At 48.0% G+C, this 19,639-nt stretch overlaps 1 protein-coding gene across 2 annotated transcripts; it reads left to right on the forward strand.

The window, feature by feature from the left end:
- Positions 1–5,071: 5,071 nt before the first annotated feature.
- Positions 5,072–19,504, forward strand: MED10 (mediator complex subunit 10). 2 transcript variants are annotated; one of them, XM_083188119.1, is made up of 4 exons: positions 5,072–5,193; positions 12,322–12,405; positions 16,011–16,113; positions 18,911–19,504. In XM_083188119.1, the coding sequence occupies exons 1-4, from the start codon at positions 5,138–5,140 to the stop codon at positions 19,007–19,009; spliced, it is 342 nt and encodes a 113-aa protein (XP_083044245.1). In that variant the 5' UTR covers positions 5,072–5,137; the 3' UTR covers positions 19,010–19,504. The 2 variants fall into 2 exon arrangements, with proteins under 2 accessions (XP_083044245.1, XP_083044244.1); XM_083188118.1 differs by lacking the exon at positions 5,072–5,193 and adding an exon at positions 5,350–5,804.
- The last annotated feature ends 135 nt before the right edge of the window (positions 19,505–19,639 follow it).

Here is a 19,639-nt window from a genome sequence, read left to right on the forward strand (position 1 = left end):
TTCCATCTGTAACTGTTTATGCACTCAACAAATTTTATATTGAAACTGAGAGATATATCTTTCTTTTTGTACTATTTTATGAGCATCTATTTGAAATAAGGAAGCTGTGAGACACATGGTCTGACACAAAGATACCTTTATTTGAATAGTCCAGCCTTCAAATTTGTGAGTACGGTATGCTTCAATTTTACTCTGTGATGGAGATTATCAACTTGTAGCATGTTGTGTAACCTTGATATGTGTAAAAGAAACCGCTATACACAGGGTCACTCTTCCTTCAGTGTGAGCGAGGGTATGCTTTTTTGGCACCAGCATCCTACCCTCTATGTGAGCTTGTTATAGATATATACTAGAAATTGTTGTGTTTTTCTCTCTTTTTTAAACCACTTTATGAGGGTTAAACGCAAGGTGGAAATTTAGAGATGTGTCGCCATACACAAAGATACATTTATATGAATAGCAAAGCTTTCGCTCTTGTGAGTACGGTACGCTTCCATCCAGATTATCCACTTGGTGACTATTGTGACCCTGACATTTGCAAAAGAAACCTTTATGCAGAGGGTATGCATTTCTAGTACCCGCACCCCTTTCCCCATTAATCTAAGTTGTAGACCCACTAGACATTGTTTTTTGTCTTCTTTCTTTTTACATCCCTATGTGATCTATGACGATTAATTTAGCATCCTCATTTGGTGAAACCCTGTTGTGTGAACAAGCCCCATCGCCACCTACCCTTATAACAAATATTATTTGCTTGGAGGGACTGTGTGGTGGTCCTCAATTGGAGGCAAGGCAAAAAGAGCTTGATTGCACCTTGGGAATTTCTTTTTGTAAATGTCTTACCAGGGGATGGGATCAGGTCAGAAGAAAGAACAAATTGGAACCAGGTAGACAACTAGAAGCAGTACCATATGAACAGTTAAAGAGAATTGTCAGACGAATTGATCAGATCACAGGTAGGTATGAAGGACATTCAAACAGAAGAGACACTGGCCAATAGGTAGTGAGCCTTATACATATATATATATATATATATATAAAATCAACTTTATTGGCCATGTATGCTTGCGCACATTAGGAATGTTTTGTGGATTACAGTGCAGCATCAAGCAGGGATGAAGGGGGGGGGGGGAGACATTACATATATTACATAAAGACATTACATGCATTCCATTTCTAGCTACGACTATGGTGGATAGGTCGCCAAGTAGGGTCACATTGTTTGGCTGTTGATGTTAGGATTGCATTCGCTTTCATTGGATTGTTCAGGTGATGGACGGCTAATGGAAAGAAGCTTCTTGCGGATCTGTACGTTTTGGCGGGGACCGACCTGAACCGTCTTCCGGATGGTAGGATGTTGAACAGGTTGTGACCAGGATGCAGCTTGTCCTTCGAGATCTTCTCAGCACGTTTCCTTACTCTGGATGAGAACAGATCCCTTATCGGGGGGGGGGGGAGGTTGGTCCCTATGATCCTTTCCGAAGTCTTCACTACCCTCTGCAGTTTTTGTTTGTCATTCTCGCTTGCGCCACCATACCAGATTGTGATCGAGGAACATAAGACAGACTCCACAATGGCGGTGTAGATTACACGAAGCAGCTCCTGTAGGATGTTGGGCCTTTTTGATATTTGTGGTTATGTTTAATCCCCATTTTAGGTCGCTGGACATGGTTGTTCCTTGAAGGATTCAACCGGCGACACCACTGTGTTGGCTATTGTTAGCGGGACCAGTGCATTTGTTTTTTTCCTGTAGTCGACCACCATCTCAACTGTTTCGGTGGGGTTTAGATCAAGGTTGTTGCTGCTGCACTACTGTCAGCTTCTCCACTACATGCCTGTACGCGGTCTCATCACCATCCTTGATTAGGCCGATGATAGTGGTTTTTCACTGACTGCTCAGCTGAGGTGCAGTCATTCGTGTAGAGAGAGAAGAGCAGAGGGGAGAGGACGCATCCTTGGGGGCTCCAGTACTGATTGTTCGTGTGCTGGACGAGAAGGTGACGGCTTTGACCACCTGTTCCCTTGCCATTAGAAAGTCCACTATCCATGAGCATGTTGATCCTGTGACTCCTAAGGAGAGGAGTTTTGGCTGCAGGGTGCCGGGACGATAGTGTTAAATGCTGAGCTGAAGTCCACAAATAGGACTCTCGCATAGGTGCCTGGGTGGTCGAGGTGTTGTAAAATATGGTGCAGCCCTAGGTTGACCGCATACTCTACACTTCTGTTCGCCCGGTAGGCGAACTGCATGGGGTCAAGGTGAGAGTTTGTCACTTCTCTCAGGTGCTTCAGTACTAGTCTTTTGAATGCTTTCATGGCCACTGAAGTTAGTGCAATAGGCCTGAAGTAATTTAGGTTCTTTGCGGGTATTTTCTGAAGCAGGCAGGATCCTTGCACAAGTCCAGGGAGGAGTTGAATATCGTTGTGAAGATGGGGGTGAGCTGAGCTGCACAGGTCCTAAGGCTGGATGGCGACACCATTTTCAAGTGTGCATGCACTTGACATTTCTGGCAGCCAGCTGGATCCCTGTTGCCACCAAAATCTTACTGGGTACACATAGACTCTGATGCAGTGGTCAAAGTGGGCCGGTATGCGGCTGCTTGGTATACCAGCACTTATTCCCCACTGATCCAGAAGTGTTTTTTTTTTCAATGTTCAGAGGCATTGCTGTGCAACAGGAAGTGATGAGAGTGTCAAGCCTGCTGCACATACAAGACACAGCTTTGTTGGATGCTGGTCTCGTCCCCCTACAGCAGGGGTGGGGAACCTCAGGCCCTGGGGCCGTATGCGGCCCCCGTAGCCTTCTGAGTGGCCCTCCTACCCACCAGGCGGCTTTGCCGGGAGTCAAGTAAAGGGGAATTCTGGCGAGAGGTCGGTAGTTCTCGCAAGATTCCTCCTAATCAACAGCAACTGGAGACTGTCAGTCCTATTCAGAGGCAGCCGCCGAAGCGTGGGACGGCTGCAGCAGGACAATTTGTAAGAGACATTTTTACATATGGCCCCCGAAGGATTTTTTTCCCCCATACAAACGGCCCTTGGCACAAAAAAGGTTCCCCACACCTGCCCTACAGGCACTGCCACTGTTGGTTTCATGTTTAATCGGACACCCACATGGGGGGGCTTGGCTCTTTTCTCTCCTTTTACCACTGATGGATTCCCGCGAGGCAGCTATGTGGGGTGGCCTGGCTCTCCTCAAACGCCTTTTAAAGTAAATATTGCAAAGCAAGTAGCCTATTATTTCCCTGCTGTCACTTTACTCGTGTGTCCCTGCTGTCACTATTTCCTCTCTGTGTCCCTGCTTTCTCTCTCCCTGTCTCCATGATGTCACTCTCCCCATCCATGTCCCTGCTGTCACTCTCTCTGTCCTAATAGGTAAAGGAAAAAATTGTCATGCGCTCACCTGGTGTGCATTGACAGTGTACAGATAACATGAAATACAATCTGTTGAAGTGAAAATACGTTTAATGTAGGTAAATATAAATGTTCAAAAAGGTATAGTGCATGAAAAAGTCCGTCTGTGACCTGGAAGGTGACTACAGGTCGTTGTGGGTGTTGATGGGTATTGCTATGAGCCCTGGTGGGGAATGAGGGTCTCAGCAGAGCTCTTTTACCATAAACCTCCTGTGGTTTATGTCTCAAAGCAGGTGTTGTGGTGAGGGGGGGGGGGGGGGGGATGCGGTGAGCCCTTGCGGGGATAGGGGTGTCAGCAGAACCCCTTTTACCATAACCCTCCTGTGGTTTATGTCTCATGCAATTTAGGGGGATGTGTGGACCCAGGAAGTTCTGATGGGTATAAGTGGTGAGCCTCTGTGGCAAGGTAGTGTCTGATGTAATGAGCCCTTGCGGGGATGGGGGTGTCAACAGAACCCTTTTACCATAAACCTCCTTGGTATATGTCTCATACAATAAGTCTGTGCGGATGTGAGGTCTATGTCCTGGTGTACAAATGGCTGTGCCTCTGTGTGAGATTGTCTGGCAGTGAGCGGCGTCCCGCTCACTAGCCTCTTACCCTGTAAGTGGTTTGCAGAGATGCGCAGCGGAGCTTTGTGGCAAAGTAAGTACTGTCGTTCCCTGCTGCTGCTGTCACCCGCTTCGTCCATGCTGGGTGTGTAGCAGACGGTGCGGCTGTGTGCGGGCGTGATGCCCGTTGGTCTCTGTCCTGCTGGCTCCACGGACTGAGTACCCGGAGCGTCACTTTGTGAAACGGGTAAAGCACCCTGGAGCTCTCCCACTGCAGCTCTACCCGTTTAAAAAGGCTAAAAAAACGGCAATATACCGTTTAAGAGCTGCAGTGGGAAAGGGGTATATGTGTGTGAACACCTCAGCAAGTGTAATACTGACGAAGGCGTTTGCACAGGCGCATGCACTGACCCCTTACCATCAGACACAGGCTTAAGGGTGGGATGTTCTAACATCTGCAGCCCTCTAATGCCCCCCTTTTGCCGTGTATCGCATTGTTAATAATATGCTCTAACATATGCGATTATTAACCCAAGAAGAGCTGCCCTTTGCAATGCGGCCACAGCGCTGGATTTCTGGGTCTGAGGCCCGGGAGTCTGCCTGCGCATGAGCGCCAGCCGTAGGGCATGCTGGGAGGGATCTGTGACAGATCCCTCACACATCGCTGCAGTAAGAAGCCCATAGGCCAGGGGTTCCCAATCTTTTTTGAATCACGGCACCCTAGAGTATCAAAATTTTTTCACGGCACCCCTAGGCCAAAAATAAATTTATTAGATTGGGTTTATATGTGATTCTTTGGGTCAGGTATGTGGTAAAGGACAGGATTTGCTTCTGTTTGTACACATTTTATTAATGGCAGCCACCAGCATTGCTTTTGCTTATAAATAATTAACCATTAATAATTTGAGTTGGTCCTGGACTACCAACCCAGGGCACCCCTGCATGTGTCCCGAGGCACCCCAGGGAGCCACGGCACACAGTTTGGGAACCACTGCCATAGGCTTCTGCAGGGAACTGCCAGCTTTGAACGGATCTGAATCAGCACCATGGTGTGGTAAGCTACACTTAAGGACACGCCCCCTTCTGAATGGCTACATCCCTGTTTTTGGAGGATATTCACTTTTCAATACCCCACTTCAACATTTCCACTCCAACACTGGTCTGATGTGTACCCAGCTTAATGCATCGTGTAATTAATCACGATAAGCTCTTCAGAGATGCAGCCACACATCTCCGGTGAGTAACCATGTTTATTTACCACGCAATGTCAGTGTGACGCAATGATCAGTCACAGTTAGTAGCTGGAGGTTGCAGCCAGATACGAGTACGAGCCAGGTGCCGCACTGCGCACGCACACTGCCCAAAGCTGACATCACAACAGCCCAGCTAGCTAGGAGTGCGGGGGATGCGCGCGCAGCAACAGGGGCGTGTTGGGAACGACACGCAGCTCGTCCCCGATCCTTACCAGTATTGTGAGCAGTACTGGTGCTGAGTCTGGGCGGGGAGGGGAGCATACAGGAAGCTGATGAGGACGGAGCGGGAGCATCCGGCAGTGGGAAGGAACTGGCGATATACAGGCGGCTGCTCCCTCCTCTGTGACTGTAGGTGCCCCTGTGCGCCCGGTGAGGCCGCTGTGCTCCCCGTGGTATGGTTACCGGGTGACGGCGGGGAAGTTGCTGCGATAAAGAGCGTTGAGCGCAGCATAGACAGGAGAACCGGGGGATGATGGCGGACAAGTTTGATAACCTGGAGGAGCACCTGGAGAAGTTTGTGGAGAACATCCGCCAGCTGGGGATCATAGTCAGTGACTTCCAGCCCAGCAGTCAGGCCGGTCTGAACCAGAAACTGTAAGTGACTTCATGTGTCTCCCCTGTCCAGTGCTGGCCCCCCTGCACCGCCTGGCACTGTGCTGCTGGCCCCCCTGCACCGCCTGGCACTGTGCTGCTGGCCCCCCTGCACCGCCTGGCACTGTGCTGCTGGCCCCCCTGCACCGCCTGGCACTGTGCTGCTGGCCCCCCTGCACCGCCTGGCACTGTGCTGCTGGCCCCCCTGCACCGCCTGGCACTGTGCTGCTGGCCCCCCTGCACCGCCTGGCACTGTGCTGCTGGCCCCCCTGCACCGCCTGGCACTGTGCTGCTGGCCCCCCTGCACCGCCTGGCACTGTGCTGCTGGCCCCCCTGCACCGCCTGGCACTGTGCTGCTGGCCCCCCTGCACCGCCTGGCACTGTGCTGCTGGCCCCCCTGCACCGCCTGGCACTGTGCTGCTGGCCCCCCTGCACCGCCTGGCACTGTGCTGCTGGCCCCCCTGCACCGCCTGGCACTGTGCTGCTGGCCCCCCTGCACCGCCTGGCACTGTGCTGCTGGCCCCCCTGCACCGCCTGGCACTGTGCTGCTGGCCCCCCTGCACCGCCTGGCACTGTGCTGCTGGCCCCCCTGCACCGCCTGGCACTGTGCTGCTGGCCCCCCTGCACCGCCTGGCACTGTGCTGCTGGCCCCCCTGCACCGCCTGGCACTGTGCTGCTGGCCCCCCTGCACCGCCTGGCACTGTGCTGCTGGCCCCCCTGCACCGCCTGGCACTGTGCTGCTGGCCCCCCTGCACCGCCTGGCACTGTGCTGCTGGCCCCCCTGCACCGCCTGGCACTGTGCTGCTGGCCCCCCTGCACCGCCTGGCACTGTGCTGCTGGCCCCCCTGCACCGCCTGGCACTGTGCTGCTGGCCCCCCTGCACCGCCTGGCACTGTGCTGCTGGCCCCCCTGCACCGCCTGGCACTGTGCTGCTGGCCCCCCTGCACCGCCTGGCACTGTGCTGCTGGCCCCCCTGCACCGCCTGGCACTGTGCTGCTGGCCCCCCTGCACCGCCTGGCACTGTGCTGCTGGCCCCCCTGCACCGCCTGGCACTGTGCTGCTGGCCCCCCTGCACCGCCTGGCACTGTGCTGCTGGCCCCCCTGCACCGCCTGGCACTGTGCTGCTGGCCCCTCTCTGCACCGCCTGGCACTGTGCTGCTGGCCCCCCTGCACCGCCTGGCACTGTGCTGCTGGCCCCTCTGCACCGCCTGGCACTGTGCTGCTGGCCCCCCTGCACCGCCTGGCACTGTGCTGCTGGCCCCCCTGCACCGCCTGGCACTGTGCTGCTGGCCCCCCTGCACCGCCTGGCACTGTGCTGCTGGCCCCCCTGCACCGCCTGGCACTGTGCTGCTGCCCCCCCCCCCCTCCACCGCCTGGCACTGTGCTGCTGGCCCCCCCCCCCTGCACCGCCTGGCACTGTGCTGCTGGCCCCCCCCCCCCCCCCCCCCCCTGCACCGCCTGGCACTGTGCTGCTGGCCCCCCCCCCTGCACCGCCTGGCACTGTGCTGCTGCCCCCCCCCCCTGCACCGCCTGGCACTGTGCTGCTGCCCCCCCCCCCCCTGCACCGCCTGGCACTGTGCTGCTGCCCCCCCCCCCTGCACCGCCTGGCACTGTGCTGCTGCCCCCCCCCCGCACCGCCTGGCACTGTGCTGCTGCCCCCCCCCCCCCGCACCGCCTGGCACTGTGCTGCTGGCCCCCCTGCACCGCCTGGCACTGTGCTGCTGCCCCCCCCCCCCCTGCACCGCCTGGCACTGTGCTGCTGCCCCCCCCCCCCCCCCTGCACCGCCTGGCACTGTGCTGCTGGCCCCCCCCTGCACCGCCTGGCACTGTGCTGCTGCCCCCCCCCCCTGCACCGCCTGGCACTGTGCTGCTGGCCCCCCCCCCCCTGCACCGCCTGGCACTGTGCTGCTGGCCCCCCCCCTGCCCCCCCCCCGCACCGCCTGGCACTGTGCTGCTGGCCACCCTGCCACCGCCTGGCACTGTGCTGCTGGCCCCCCTGCACCGCCTGGCACTGTGCTGCTGGCCCCCCTGCACCGCCTGGCACTGTGCTGCCCCCCCCCTGCACCGCCTGGCACTGTGCTGCTGCCCCCCCCCCCCCTGCACCGCCTGGCACTGTGCTGCTGCCCCCCCCTTTCTCAAAGTCGGTCCTCTCTACCCACACAGTGCATTTTATTGCAGGTCTCCTCACAGAATCAAGTGAAATAATTAGCTCCACCTGTGGATCTTTTTAAATGTGTCAGCAATGATTAAACCTGTAGGGTGACCTGGAAAACAGGATTTGAGAGGGGTCCTGAGGACAGTTTGGGAACCACTGGTCTAGGCGGTATTCAGCTTAAGACTTATCAGCTTCAAATCTTGGAAGATTTACCAATATAACCAACCAAATTTCTATAACTATATCATGTATATATAATGTGATGGCGGTTTCCACATTCGCAATAGTCGATAGTAGGTCTTAAGGTGCCCATACACTTAGGGATGATTTCACCAGATCCAGATGGATCTGGCCGAGAAATCGTCCCAAATCCGATGTGTTTGATACCTCGTCCGACCACTTGTGCGCATTGGGGCGCACCCTACAGATTGAACCTGCTGCACCGCTGTCACACACCTATGTGCAGTAGCGGGGTCTATGAGGGGGCTGTGAGCTAAATTTTCCGAGCAGCAGCACGGGAAGTGCTGCCGAATATTAAAACTCTGGCCGTACGCTGATTGGATGAGGTTCAGCCAATGAGCATCCGGACAGTCTTTTCAAAATGTTTTCAAATTCAGAAGAGCTTCCTGTGCGTCACCCAGCAAATAGCGCTACTTAGTTCCCAGCCGCCGCACGAACCCCACTGACTTACTGCCCAGTTCAGCAGGGACCCCGCTGCCCACCCCGTGCTGCACGGACTCCCCTTACTGCCCCCCACCCTTGCCAGCTCCCCAGGGATATACATGCAATAAATCGCATGCGATTTATTGCATGTATAATTTGGCGCATCAAGTGCCAAATCGTAAGCAGCCTCCCGCGGAGCTGCAGGGGGCCCTCAAAGGCAAACTGGCTGTAAGCTAAAATGCATTGATCAATCCATGAACCAAAACTCCAATATTTATCAATGTGAGTTAGTTTACTATGGTGAGTCCTGAGCTCTTTTATTTAAGCAATACTGTCACAGGCCACTGCTCCCTAACCTGGGAATGGTGAGTGCGGTGAGATCCTGTGTGTGCTTATAAAGTGTACCAGTAGTGGATCCCAAACCTTTTGAATCCACGGTGCCCTAAAGCAGTGGTTCTCAACCTCGGTCCTCAGGGACCCCCAACAGTGCATGTTTTCCAGGTCTCCACACAGAATCACAGGTGAAATAATAAGCTACACCTGTAATCTTTTAAAATGTGCCAGTGAGTAATTAGTGCACTTGTGTGTCTGTTAGGTGGCCTGGAAAATGTGTACCGTTGGGGGTCCCTGAGGACCGAGGTTGGGAATATCAGAATATTTTTTAAAGCGCTCCTAGGTTTAAAAGTTTCTTGTTGATGATAAAGTTAGAAAAAATATTAAATTAAGTAAATTGTATGTGTGTGTGTCATCCTTAGGATCAATTACGTAGCGAGGAACAAGATTTGCATTTGTTTGCCCACATATTTTATGATCGGCGGCCACCATTTCTGGTTTTGCCTATTGCTTTACCATAACTATTATGAATTTGTTCTTGATCACCAATCCAAGGCACCCCTGCAACTGTCCCGGGGCACGCCAGGGTGCCTAGGAACACAGGGGCAGATGTATTAAGCCTTAACAAGAGATAAATGCAAGGGTTATAGAGAGATAAGCGTCCAGCTAATCAGCTCCTTACTGACTTTTTTCAAACACAGCCTGTAATATGGCAGTTAGCAGGTGATTGGCTGGACGCTTATCTCTCTTTAACTGCCATATTACAGGCTGTGTTTGAAAAAAGTCAGTAAGGAGTTGATTGGCTGGATGTTTATCTCTATCACCCTTGCATTTATCTCTTGTTAAGGCTTAATACATCTGCCCCACAGTATTAGAACCACTGTGTTAGAGTATTTCCCAGCCAAACAGTATATCTTCATTTTTTTTTTTTTTTATGACGATACATGTGCAATTACATATAGAATACAGGTATGCAGTGTTTTTATTTTAATCAACAAAAGCCGCTTGTCCATTTAGTTAGTATAACGATGTGCATAAGATGCATTAAACAAGTAAAAACAGGAAATTGACACAGAGCACATAAGCTTTTTTTTTTTTTTTTTTTTACAAATCAAAGCCTATTTAGTATTTTTAGGTTTTAGACTTTTTTTTAATTGTTTATGTATTACAAATATTCTGTAATCTTGTACTTGTCAGGTCAGATCAGATTCAGCTTTTGAAGTTTTAGATGCACACCATTGCATTGGATAATTTCCTGTAAAGTCATACAATCTAAATACAACTTTGAGCAACTTTTTCCAGGCCGCAAAAATCTGTTCTTAGTACGTCATGGCCGAGAGGTTGTCTAAGGATGCACAGAAACAGCCAATAAGCACCTTTTGCTGACTTCCAGGATAAATAACCTGTCAGACCCTTTCATACTGTACATCGACCTGGGTCCGACTCATGTTTTAACAATCGGTATCAATCCCTGGTTCAAATGTGTGGTTCTGACCCGGGTTATTTTACTTTAGCGCTTTTTCACTGCACCTTTACTGCAATATCCCATGTTATTTGGGCAATGTGCAAAGTGTATTACAACTGAATAACTCCAGGCACATCATCTGGGATTTAGGGGTGAATTTACTGATATGGGAGTTCTATTGTAGATGGGGTGTTGCCCATAGCAACCAATCGCATACTATTATATTCTAGAAGTTGCTAAATATACAAACTCATCACAGGGCCATGCTAATTGATCCCATGACCTCCGTGCTGTGAGGCAGCATCCTAACCACTACAATTCAACTGGGTTCTGTTAAGGAAGTGGAGCCGATGACTGAGTAGGGTTCAACTCAGATCATTAGGAAGAGCGGATGAGCTTCAGTGTTGAGAATGGATTTCTTAGGAGATAGGAAGAGATTGCAATAATCCATGAAAGCGATGACAATAGTATGATTTAAGCTGTTTAGTATCCTCCTACATGATTAAGGGACTAGAAATCTGGGCTTTTACTAGGGGGGTGCCTATCACAGTACCATACAGCCAATATAGCTGTTGTAATGTTGCCCAGAACGTTCATTGGACGCTCCAGGCATGCATCTGTACAGCTGCTCGGGATGTCCTTAGTATTGTACTTCCTGATGCTTGCGGCCCTGCCTCCTTGACATGACAACATAATGCCATGTATTTATGGGGTGGGAACAGTCCTCAGTGAGGCGCTGTGGATGTTCCAGAGGTGGGATTGATGTGGTGTGTAAAGGAGAAGTTTGGTCAATTCCTTAAGTAGTTGGCTTTGCATGTCAACAGCGCGAAGGTGATACTGTAGTGTGAACTGAGGTGGTATATAGAGGGAAAACAAGAACAGAGTCTTAAGGCCCATACACAATGGGCGACTTTAAGCTGAAAGCCACTTGGTTTACTCATTTGTGCTGCTTTCAGCTCGAAGGCCACCCAGTGTGTACAGGTCAGCCATGATGCGTGCTCCCGGATCATCGCTGGCCAGGCCATTCATCTGCTGGTATTACCGGCAGATGATCGAGGGAATGCATGCCTTTTCCATAGGGTCCTGATATGGAAAATCGTCCACCCCTGGGAAAATCGAAAAACGCTCAGTGTGTAGGCACTGAGCGTTTTTTAGCCCAGTCATATTCCCTCTCATCATTATCAATACACGCTGGGCTAAATCGCCAATAAGAAGATGGACGTAGATTTTTATGTAGAGACAAAGTTGCATGATACAAGGGAGAGCCCAGGAGAATAAAAGGAAAGGAAAGCGCAATGATCTTGCAACTGGTGATCTCAAGCATGTGAGCTTAAGGGGCTACAGTTTCCTAATGGTCTCCCAGACTTCAGGACCATAAAGTATCGTATGTCTGTCCCCCTCCTCTCTGAGTCAAGAAGTCCCAGTCAGCTGGAAGATGCATTTTAGAAAAAAACAAATGGTTACTCCGGCTGGCTCTGCTTAAAAAAAAAAAAAACACCTTGTGTTATGCAGAATAGGTTCACACTGTCCTGAAGAAAGATCATACTGACTGTCAGGAGTCTTAACAGCGGTGGCTCCTGTGTATGTGTGAAGAACCATTTTATTATAAGCCCCAATTCTAGAAAATGTGATCATCCTTAAGCAGTCCCAAGAGTCTAGCTAAGCAAGTTCTGAATTATGTGAGGAGCAGGACAGCGTGGGAAGAATTGGAGTTGGAAGGCAGTTGATGCTAGGTTATATGGTGTTGTCTTTCAACAGCAGGAATGTGCTAAAAAGTTTGAGTAACACCCCTTTTACACTTCATTATTCAACTAATAGGTCAAATCCATTAGTATTTCTAAAATATGGCACTGATTTCTAGATTTGCAGCTCCTAACTTTGTTTTATTTGCTGTATTTCTACAGGAATTTCATGGTCGCTGGATTGCAGGATATAGACAAGTGTCGACAACAGCTGCATGATCTCACTGTGCCCTTGGAAGTGTTTGAGTAAGTCTCCAATGCATCTAGCTCAGGGGTAGCCAACTCCAGTCCTCGAGAGCTACCAACAGTTAACGTTTTCCAGGTCTCCTCACAGAAGCACAAGTGAAGTCATTGGCTCCACCTGTGGATCTTTTAAAAGGTGTCAGTCAGTAATGAGTGCACCTGTGGGGTGAGCTGGAAAGTGTGAACTGTTGGTAGCTCTCGAGGACTGGAGCTGGCTACCACTGATCTAGCTTATGTTTGTATGTGTGTGGATCGTTAGGCCGATAGTCACTATTGGTCGACATGAGTTTTTTTTCACCTTTTGTGTCTATTTCCACATGTACAACATATTAGTGTACCACTTCCGCTCACCATGCTTCTGGTATGGTGCGTCGCTGTGCTCAGCACATTATTAGATTCTCCCTCTATGCTCACTGGGACAATGTCAACACTTTTCATGTGTCCACATTTTGACTTTCATATACTTGTTTTATATACTGTGAAGGGTGTTGTGGTTTATTTTAAATATAATAGAACCCCACACAGTTCACGTTTTCCAGGTCACCCGGCAGGTGCAATCATTACTGACTGACACATTTTAAAAGATCCAGAGGTGGAGCTTTTTATTTTACTTGATTCTGTGAGGAGTCCTGCAAAACATGCACGGTGTGGGGTCCCGAGGACCGACTTTGAGAACCTGTGGTATAAAGCCTAGAGCATTTTGCTCCAAATTCTAGTATGAATAACCTTCGCTAAAACACATGCAGCACTGATACAGGCCATGGTAATAAAGGCACTGTGTGAGAGCTTAAGGAAAACATTCACCCATCCAAAAATTATACTGTAAAAACTGGTGTCTGAGTCTGACAAAATGTTCTTGTTTTATTACCTTAATGGTTTTTTCTCCAAGAATAATGGATGTCGGTGCTTTTGATCTTTGTGTCCCTTGGGCCATCAGGAGACAGAACTGTCCTGTTCCCGCAACAAAAATCAATGCAAGGATGTTTATTTGATTATTAGTCAAAAGGCATTGATGCTTTGTAATTGAGCTTTTAACACCTGGGGGCTTATTTGCGAAGTGTCAGGTTTTAAACCTAGGGGCTTCCAATTGTGTTCAGGCCCAGAATTTGAAAGGACAATTGGTACTTATGAGTTATCTGGGCGCCCGATTTTTTGATTGTATGCCTTAAGTTAAGGCATACAATCAGATGCGATGCGATGCGATATCGCATCGCATGCGACCATCGGATGCGATGACCCGATTTTTCCATAGGAAACAATGTTAAAATGGACAGAGTCCATTTTAACATGGAATTCAATGGGAAAAAGGGGTCCTCTTCATACCCCTACTATCCAAGTGGGCATGGAGTTGGATATAAACCTGTGGCGAGCGTAGCGAGCCACCGAGCCCGAAGCGTGGCGAGCGAAGCGAGGGGACGGTATTCTGTGTCCCCTCGCGGGGCTCGCTACGCTCGCCACGCTTTGGGCTCGGTGGCTCGCTACGCTCGCCACAGGTTTATATCCAACTCCATGCCCACTTGGATAGTGGGGGTATGAAAAGGACCCCTTTTTCCCATTGAATTCCATGTTAAAATGGACTCTGTCCATTTTAACATTGATTCCTATGGAAAAATCGGGTCATCGCATCGCATCCGATGGTCGCATGCGATGCGATGTGCCCGATCCGACCCGATTTAGAAATCGGGCGCCCGGATAACTCATAAGTACCGGACAATTTTTACTAGTAAAATCTTTTAAACATGAAGCCAAATATGTAAGTATCCATTTAATGGTCAGAAAGTCTAGTCATTCACTTTGGTTTGTAAGGTAAATGCAGCTGTTTATAACATATCTGCCTGAAACACAATTCCTCATGAAGATGGGACTACTAAAAGACCAAGAGTGAAAAAATATATTACTTCAGGAGCCATATTGAAGTTGGGTAGCTCCATTGCTTTAGTGTCTACTCTAGACCCTTAAAGTTATGGAGAGAGGCGGTCCATATGGATGTCCGGAAGAAGAATAACCTGAAATAGTGTTGTCATTGGGCAGTGATGGGAAGAATTCCAGTGAAGGGCTTCTACAGGCATTTCATTTTTCAACTAAGCTCCTATGTAAAGTGATACTAAATTGCTGAGTGACCATATCCCTAGAGTGTATGGGGTGACAGTCGCTGGGAGTGCACTTGTCTGCAACCAGCCCTGGGGTGGTCGCTGGTCAGAGGAGCATGCTGCTGTAACCAGCAGCTGCTGCAGGCAGAGTGTCTAATTTTTATCGGCAGCCTTCTCTGGTCACTGTTGAAATTGGGAAACTGAGCAATATTAAGCCAATATTGCTCCGATCTTATTGATCAGTGTGTATGGAGCTTTAACTCTGATGCTGTGTACACACAGTGAAATTTGACATTAGATTTTGACTATATAGTCAAAATCTCATGCAGATCGCACAGGTTTTTAACCTTGCGATCCCAATTTGCACTCCCGGGACAGCACCAATCGAAACCGATGCGTGCTCCCGTATCGCAGTCAGAAAGTCTTGGCTGCATAGACTATATAGTTCAGATCTGCACTATATAGTCTAAATTGTATATATAGTCTAAATTGTACAAGTGTGTACACACCTATATTACAATTTAGACTATATATACAATTTAGACGATCTGCATACAATTTAGACTGTATAGTGCAGATCTGCACTATATAGTCTATGCAGCCAAGACTTTCTGGCTGCGATAAGGGAGTGCACATCGGGATCGCAAGGGTTAAAACCCATACAATCTGCATGTGATCCAGATGAGATTTCTCATGCACATTGTACAAGTGTGTACACGCCATAAGTCGAATAGCAAAGGAATCTAACAGTGTGCACACACCATGACTCTAAACATTTATTTACTCCTAGATATTTTCTTTCTCATGAACAATGTAAAAGTTTCAATAGGAAATATATACGATATATAAGAAAACCATACAATCAACAGAATATTAAATCTGCTTATAAACTGCCCTTCTACATTAAAGGTGGGTCCCTTATTTAGGGTAAATACGTTTTTTCCTTTTCCTATTCTGAGAGCCTATGCAAAATAGTAAGTTGAATTGCACAACTCTAACCCGTGCCATAAGACACTTAAAAAAACAAGAAAATTGCCTGAATTCTCAAGACAACACATCTGAAGTTTGGAGCATTGCCCATCCCAAAATGTGTCTTATAACATAAAGGACAAGGGTTGAAATACATAATCATACTAGAACGATAAAATATTATAATTGAAAGCTAATATGTTTGAGCCATGGTATGACAAAACCGTGCAGGCATTTTAAATTATCAGAAAGGCAGAAGGAAAGCAAAACTATGATAGTCTGGGTAGCTTTACAATGCGGTATTCCATGTGGCCGAGAGAATGCAGAAGCAGTATACCTGAGTAGGTTATCCTAGGTCCCTCATTAAGTACTCCGAACTGACAAGGATCTGGACTTCCTCAAGTAGACCATTACAGGGATATTAGGAAATGTGGCTTGTCGTTCCAAAAGGAGCTGATTTATTACTGTACATTACTATATTATTACTGAATACTACTTTAAATGACACTTTTTTTTTGGAGTATTATATGTTTTATATTTGTTTTCTAGTTACATTGACCAAGGCCGTAATCCTCAGCTTTACACAAAGGAGTGTCTAGAGAGAGCTTTGGCGAAAAATGAGCAAGTGAAGGGGAAAATAGATACAATGAAGGTAGGTTTAGTTTGTTTGTCTTTCTCCACTGTTAGATGTTTAGTGCAAATCATGTGTGGGTGTTTTATTTTTATGCATTTTATTTTTATACCTATAGTATTTGCAGATACATTGTTTTCTTAATCGCATGTACTATGCATTGAGGTTTTTTAATTCTTAGTGTATTGAGGAGGTTCATTATGGCACTTGCATAGAAAACATTGTGGTCCTCTTCTGAAAGCTTAGCTTGTGCTGTTCTTGTTAAGTGTACTCGAAAGGTGCATACACACCGAGCAATTTTCACGTGTCTAAGCGACTTTCCCAAGGGTGGATCCCTTTCCATTGCCATCCACCCTGTCACTCATCTGCTAGTAATACCAGCAGTTGAGCTGCAGTGGTCTGTGTTGATGTGAGAGCCCATCAGGGCCGGTGCCAAGCCTTTCTACGCCCCAGGCAATTTCAGCAGGCTCTATACGCGGTTCAATGGGGGGGGGGGGGGTGTGCGGGCGATACTGTGGCGGGCGCCCGCACCCCCATGTCGGGGGGGGGGGGGGCAGCGTTAACTGGCGGGATCTTGGCGGGGGGAAGGAATGCCTACCTGTTCCCTGCTATGGTACCTCTCCTCGGCGGCTCAGTACTGCCCTCCAGTGGCCGGCGCCCTAGGCAAATGCCTAGTGGTGGCGCCGGTCCTGGAGCCCATACACACTGGCCGGCTTTTGAGCTGAAATCAACTCAAATGGCAAAACAGAGCTGCTTTCAGCTCAAAATCGCCCAGTGTGTGTGAGCCTTTACTTCCAACTATCTATTTGTATCTCAATAACATTTTAATGTGACAAGAGTAAATGTAGGCAGTTATATGCCCACAAGTGTTGCTTACACCCCATTTATTATATTTGTGTATGCTCACAATGAATGCTCACTGACATGAGAGGTCATTGAGGAGCTAAATATTTTGGGATAGAGACAAAAATAATGGCATTCTACCTAGATTATGTAACTAAGACTGTTTCTAGAACACTTTTCTTCCCCTACCTTAATGGTCTCCAAATATTTTAATATCAACAGCCAATTTGCAGAGGTATAAAGCCACATTCACACTAAAGCAATGTTTGATGCGACCAATATAGTTAACAATATCGTTCAAAGCCAGTCAATATTGTGTGTACACCCTGAACGATATCATTCAGTGATGAATATCAGTCGCTGAACATGCAGATCCTTGACTAGGTAGCCAAATTGACCTGCATGTTCCAAAGTTGGCAGGGGTCATTAACGATGCGAGAAGTGTGCATTGCCAGGGGAGCGTGGCAATTAGAATAAGGTCCTAAATGTACACACTAGAAGATATAGTGTAAGATATCACTCAAACAGCCCTTCCTAAACTATATCTTGCAACAGAGATAAATTATGATTTGAGTCACCAATAAATGTTAAGTCTTCTGCGCCTGTCTGTGTTCACCCTAAAGCCTGTAAGGTATTCATATAATCAGACAGTTTTTTTAGTACAATAACAAATTATGGAGAGTATAGAGTAGTAGAAATCTGCATGCTTTGCCATATCTGGTACCAGTAAGGTGCTGAACCAGGGTCTCTGGTACTCTACTACATCCCTAGTATATTACCATGAAAATTGCTTTCCTCCTTAACCAAGAGCGTAACGCAAAGCTGCTAGTGTCTCAGAGAAGAAAGTATGTTTAATTTGATAATACCCCTTTCACACCAGAAAATGTAGGGACTCACCTGTGAATTCGGCTCAGGGATCATGTCTGGGCATTCCGGGTTGGCCCCTTTCACACCTGAAAAGTCCCTGCATTTTCTGGTGTGGGGAGGAGGAGGCAGGCAGGAGGTGGTGGACAGTACTCACCCGAGTTGCTGATGCTCGGTGCAGGCTGGTGATCCCCCACAGGCGGCGAGCCAAGATGATGCATCTGTGTCATCTTCATCCGCTGCCTGTCCTGTCATCTGCGCCCGCCAGTGTGGATCCCCAGCCTGACCACACGTACCGAGGGCTGGCAAACCCGGGTGAGTACCCCTTTCACACCGGCCAGGACCCTGGGTCGAACCCGTGAACAACCCTGCTCCACAGCAGGGTTGAAATCCCAGCAAGTTTTTTTCCGGGATTTTGGCCCGGGAAAGTTACAAACCAGCGCTGGTCGCGGGGTGTTCCCAGGCCCAGCCCGGGAATTTTAGGCTGGTGTGAAAGGGGTAGAAGTGGTGGGTGTGAGACTTCATGCTCAAGACCTATTGTTTGTCTGGCTAATATTTATAAAGGCAAAGACCCATTTGTCAGTTTTTTTTTTTTTTTTTTTTATTTATTTTTCCTCACCACACCAGACCAATAATCACTCTACAAACACATTAATAAATCCACTTTTAAAGAAGACGTTACTCCTAGATTCACAGTGGTATAAATTAATGAACTTGCACATCCTGAAGTATCCTATGTCATATTAATAAACTTGCAGAGATGCAGTATCGGATTTGATGACTAGGTGGCCCTCAAAGCCAGTCCCCAGCTCCTTCCTGTTATGTTTTATTTCTTTGTTATACCGTCTGTGTGTACAGGTGACCCACTGGCTGCAGGTACTGACATCATAGGTGGGTAGGCAAATTCAAATGCCTGTCTAGCTTCATGTCTGCCCAGCCATATCAAGCACCTGTTTCTTAGCATATCTCCAGGCATATTGTGTACCCAGACTTACGGTATTAAGTTTTGTTTTCTTTTGTGATGTTACTATGTCTTTTTTTGTTACTGTATTTCATAACTGTATTTTTAACAATAAGCAAATGCCAGTTTTCCACTGTTTCTTTTCTACAGAAATTCAAAAGCCTTTTAATCCAAGAGCTGAGTAAAGTTTTTCCTGAAGATATGGCCAAATACAAGGCAGTCAGGGGTGAAGACCACCCACCCTCATAGCAAAATGTTAAATGCTGCCTACGGTCTTGGGAGGATTATAATTTCCAATGTGGATAATGTTTATCTGTGAGAGGATTCCTGGAAGCGCTTTGTAGGCATCATTATCTGAAAATGGATTACACGATCACTGTGGATGGAGACAACCTGTGTGATGGTTGACTTGAAGCTGTTGTGTGCTGAAGATTCACATACTTTGCAGATGTTGAGGATCTGTTACCCTTCACCTACTGTATCATGTCATAACGCCCACAAACCATTTCCAAGGAATATTCTTGTTTTAAGAATAATTGGCTGTTTCTGATGCACAAAAACATAATTTTACTTTATTTTTTTCCCCTTCTATTTTAGAAAACATTTTTGTACTGCTATGTTCAAGTTTCTGTTTAATATTTTTTCCCCTCCTTTCCTTTTGTAAATTTATATTTATTACGTGCAAAGTGTAATAAATTTGCTATGTACTTTTGTTAAAATGATAATAAAAAATATGGTGTTTCACAGGCTTGTTTTGCAGTACTTTTTAAATATCTTCTCTCGATAAACAAATTGAGTTCCAATTTTTGTAGACTTAAGGTGGTATCCTATTAGCTGCATGACATTACCGCAGCTAATGGATTCAGTCAGGGCTGTCCA

This window comes from Crinia signifera, chromosome 5 (assembly GCF_055691185.1).
Source record: "Crinia signifera chromosome 5, ASM5569118v1, whole genome shotgun sequence".
Classification (NCBI taxonomy): domain Eukaryota; kingdom Metazoa; phylum Chordata; class Amphibia; order Anura; family Myobatrachidae; genus Crinia; species Crinia signifera.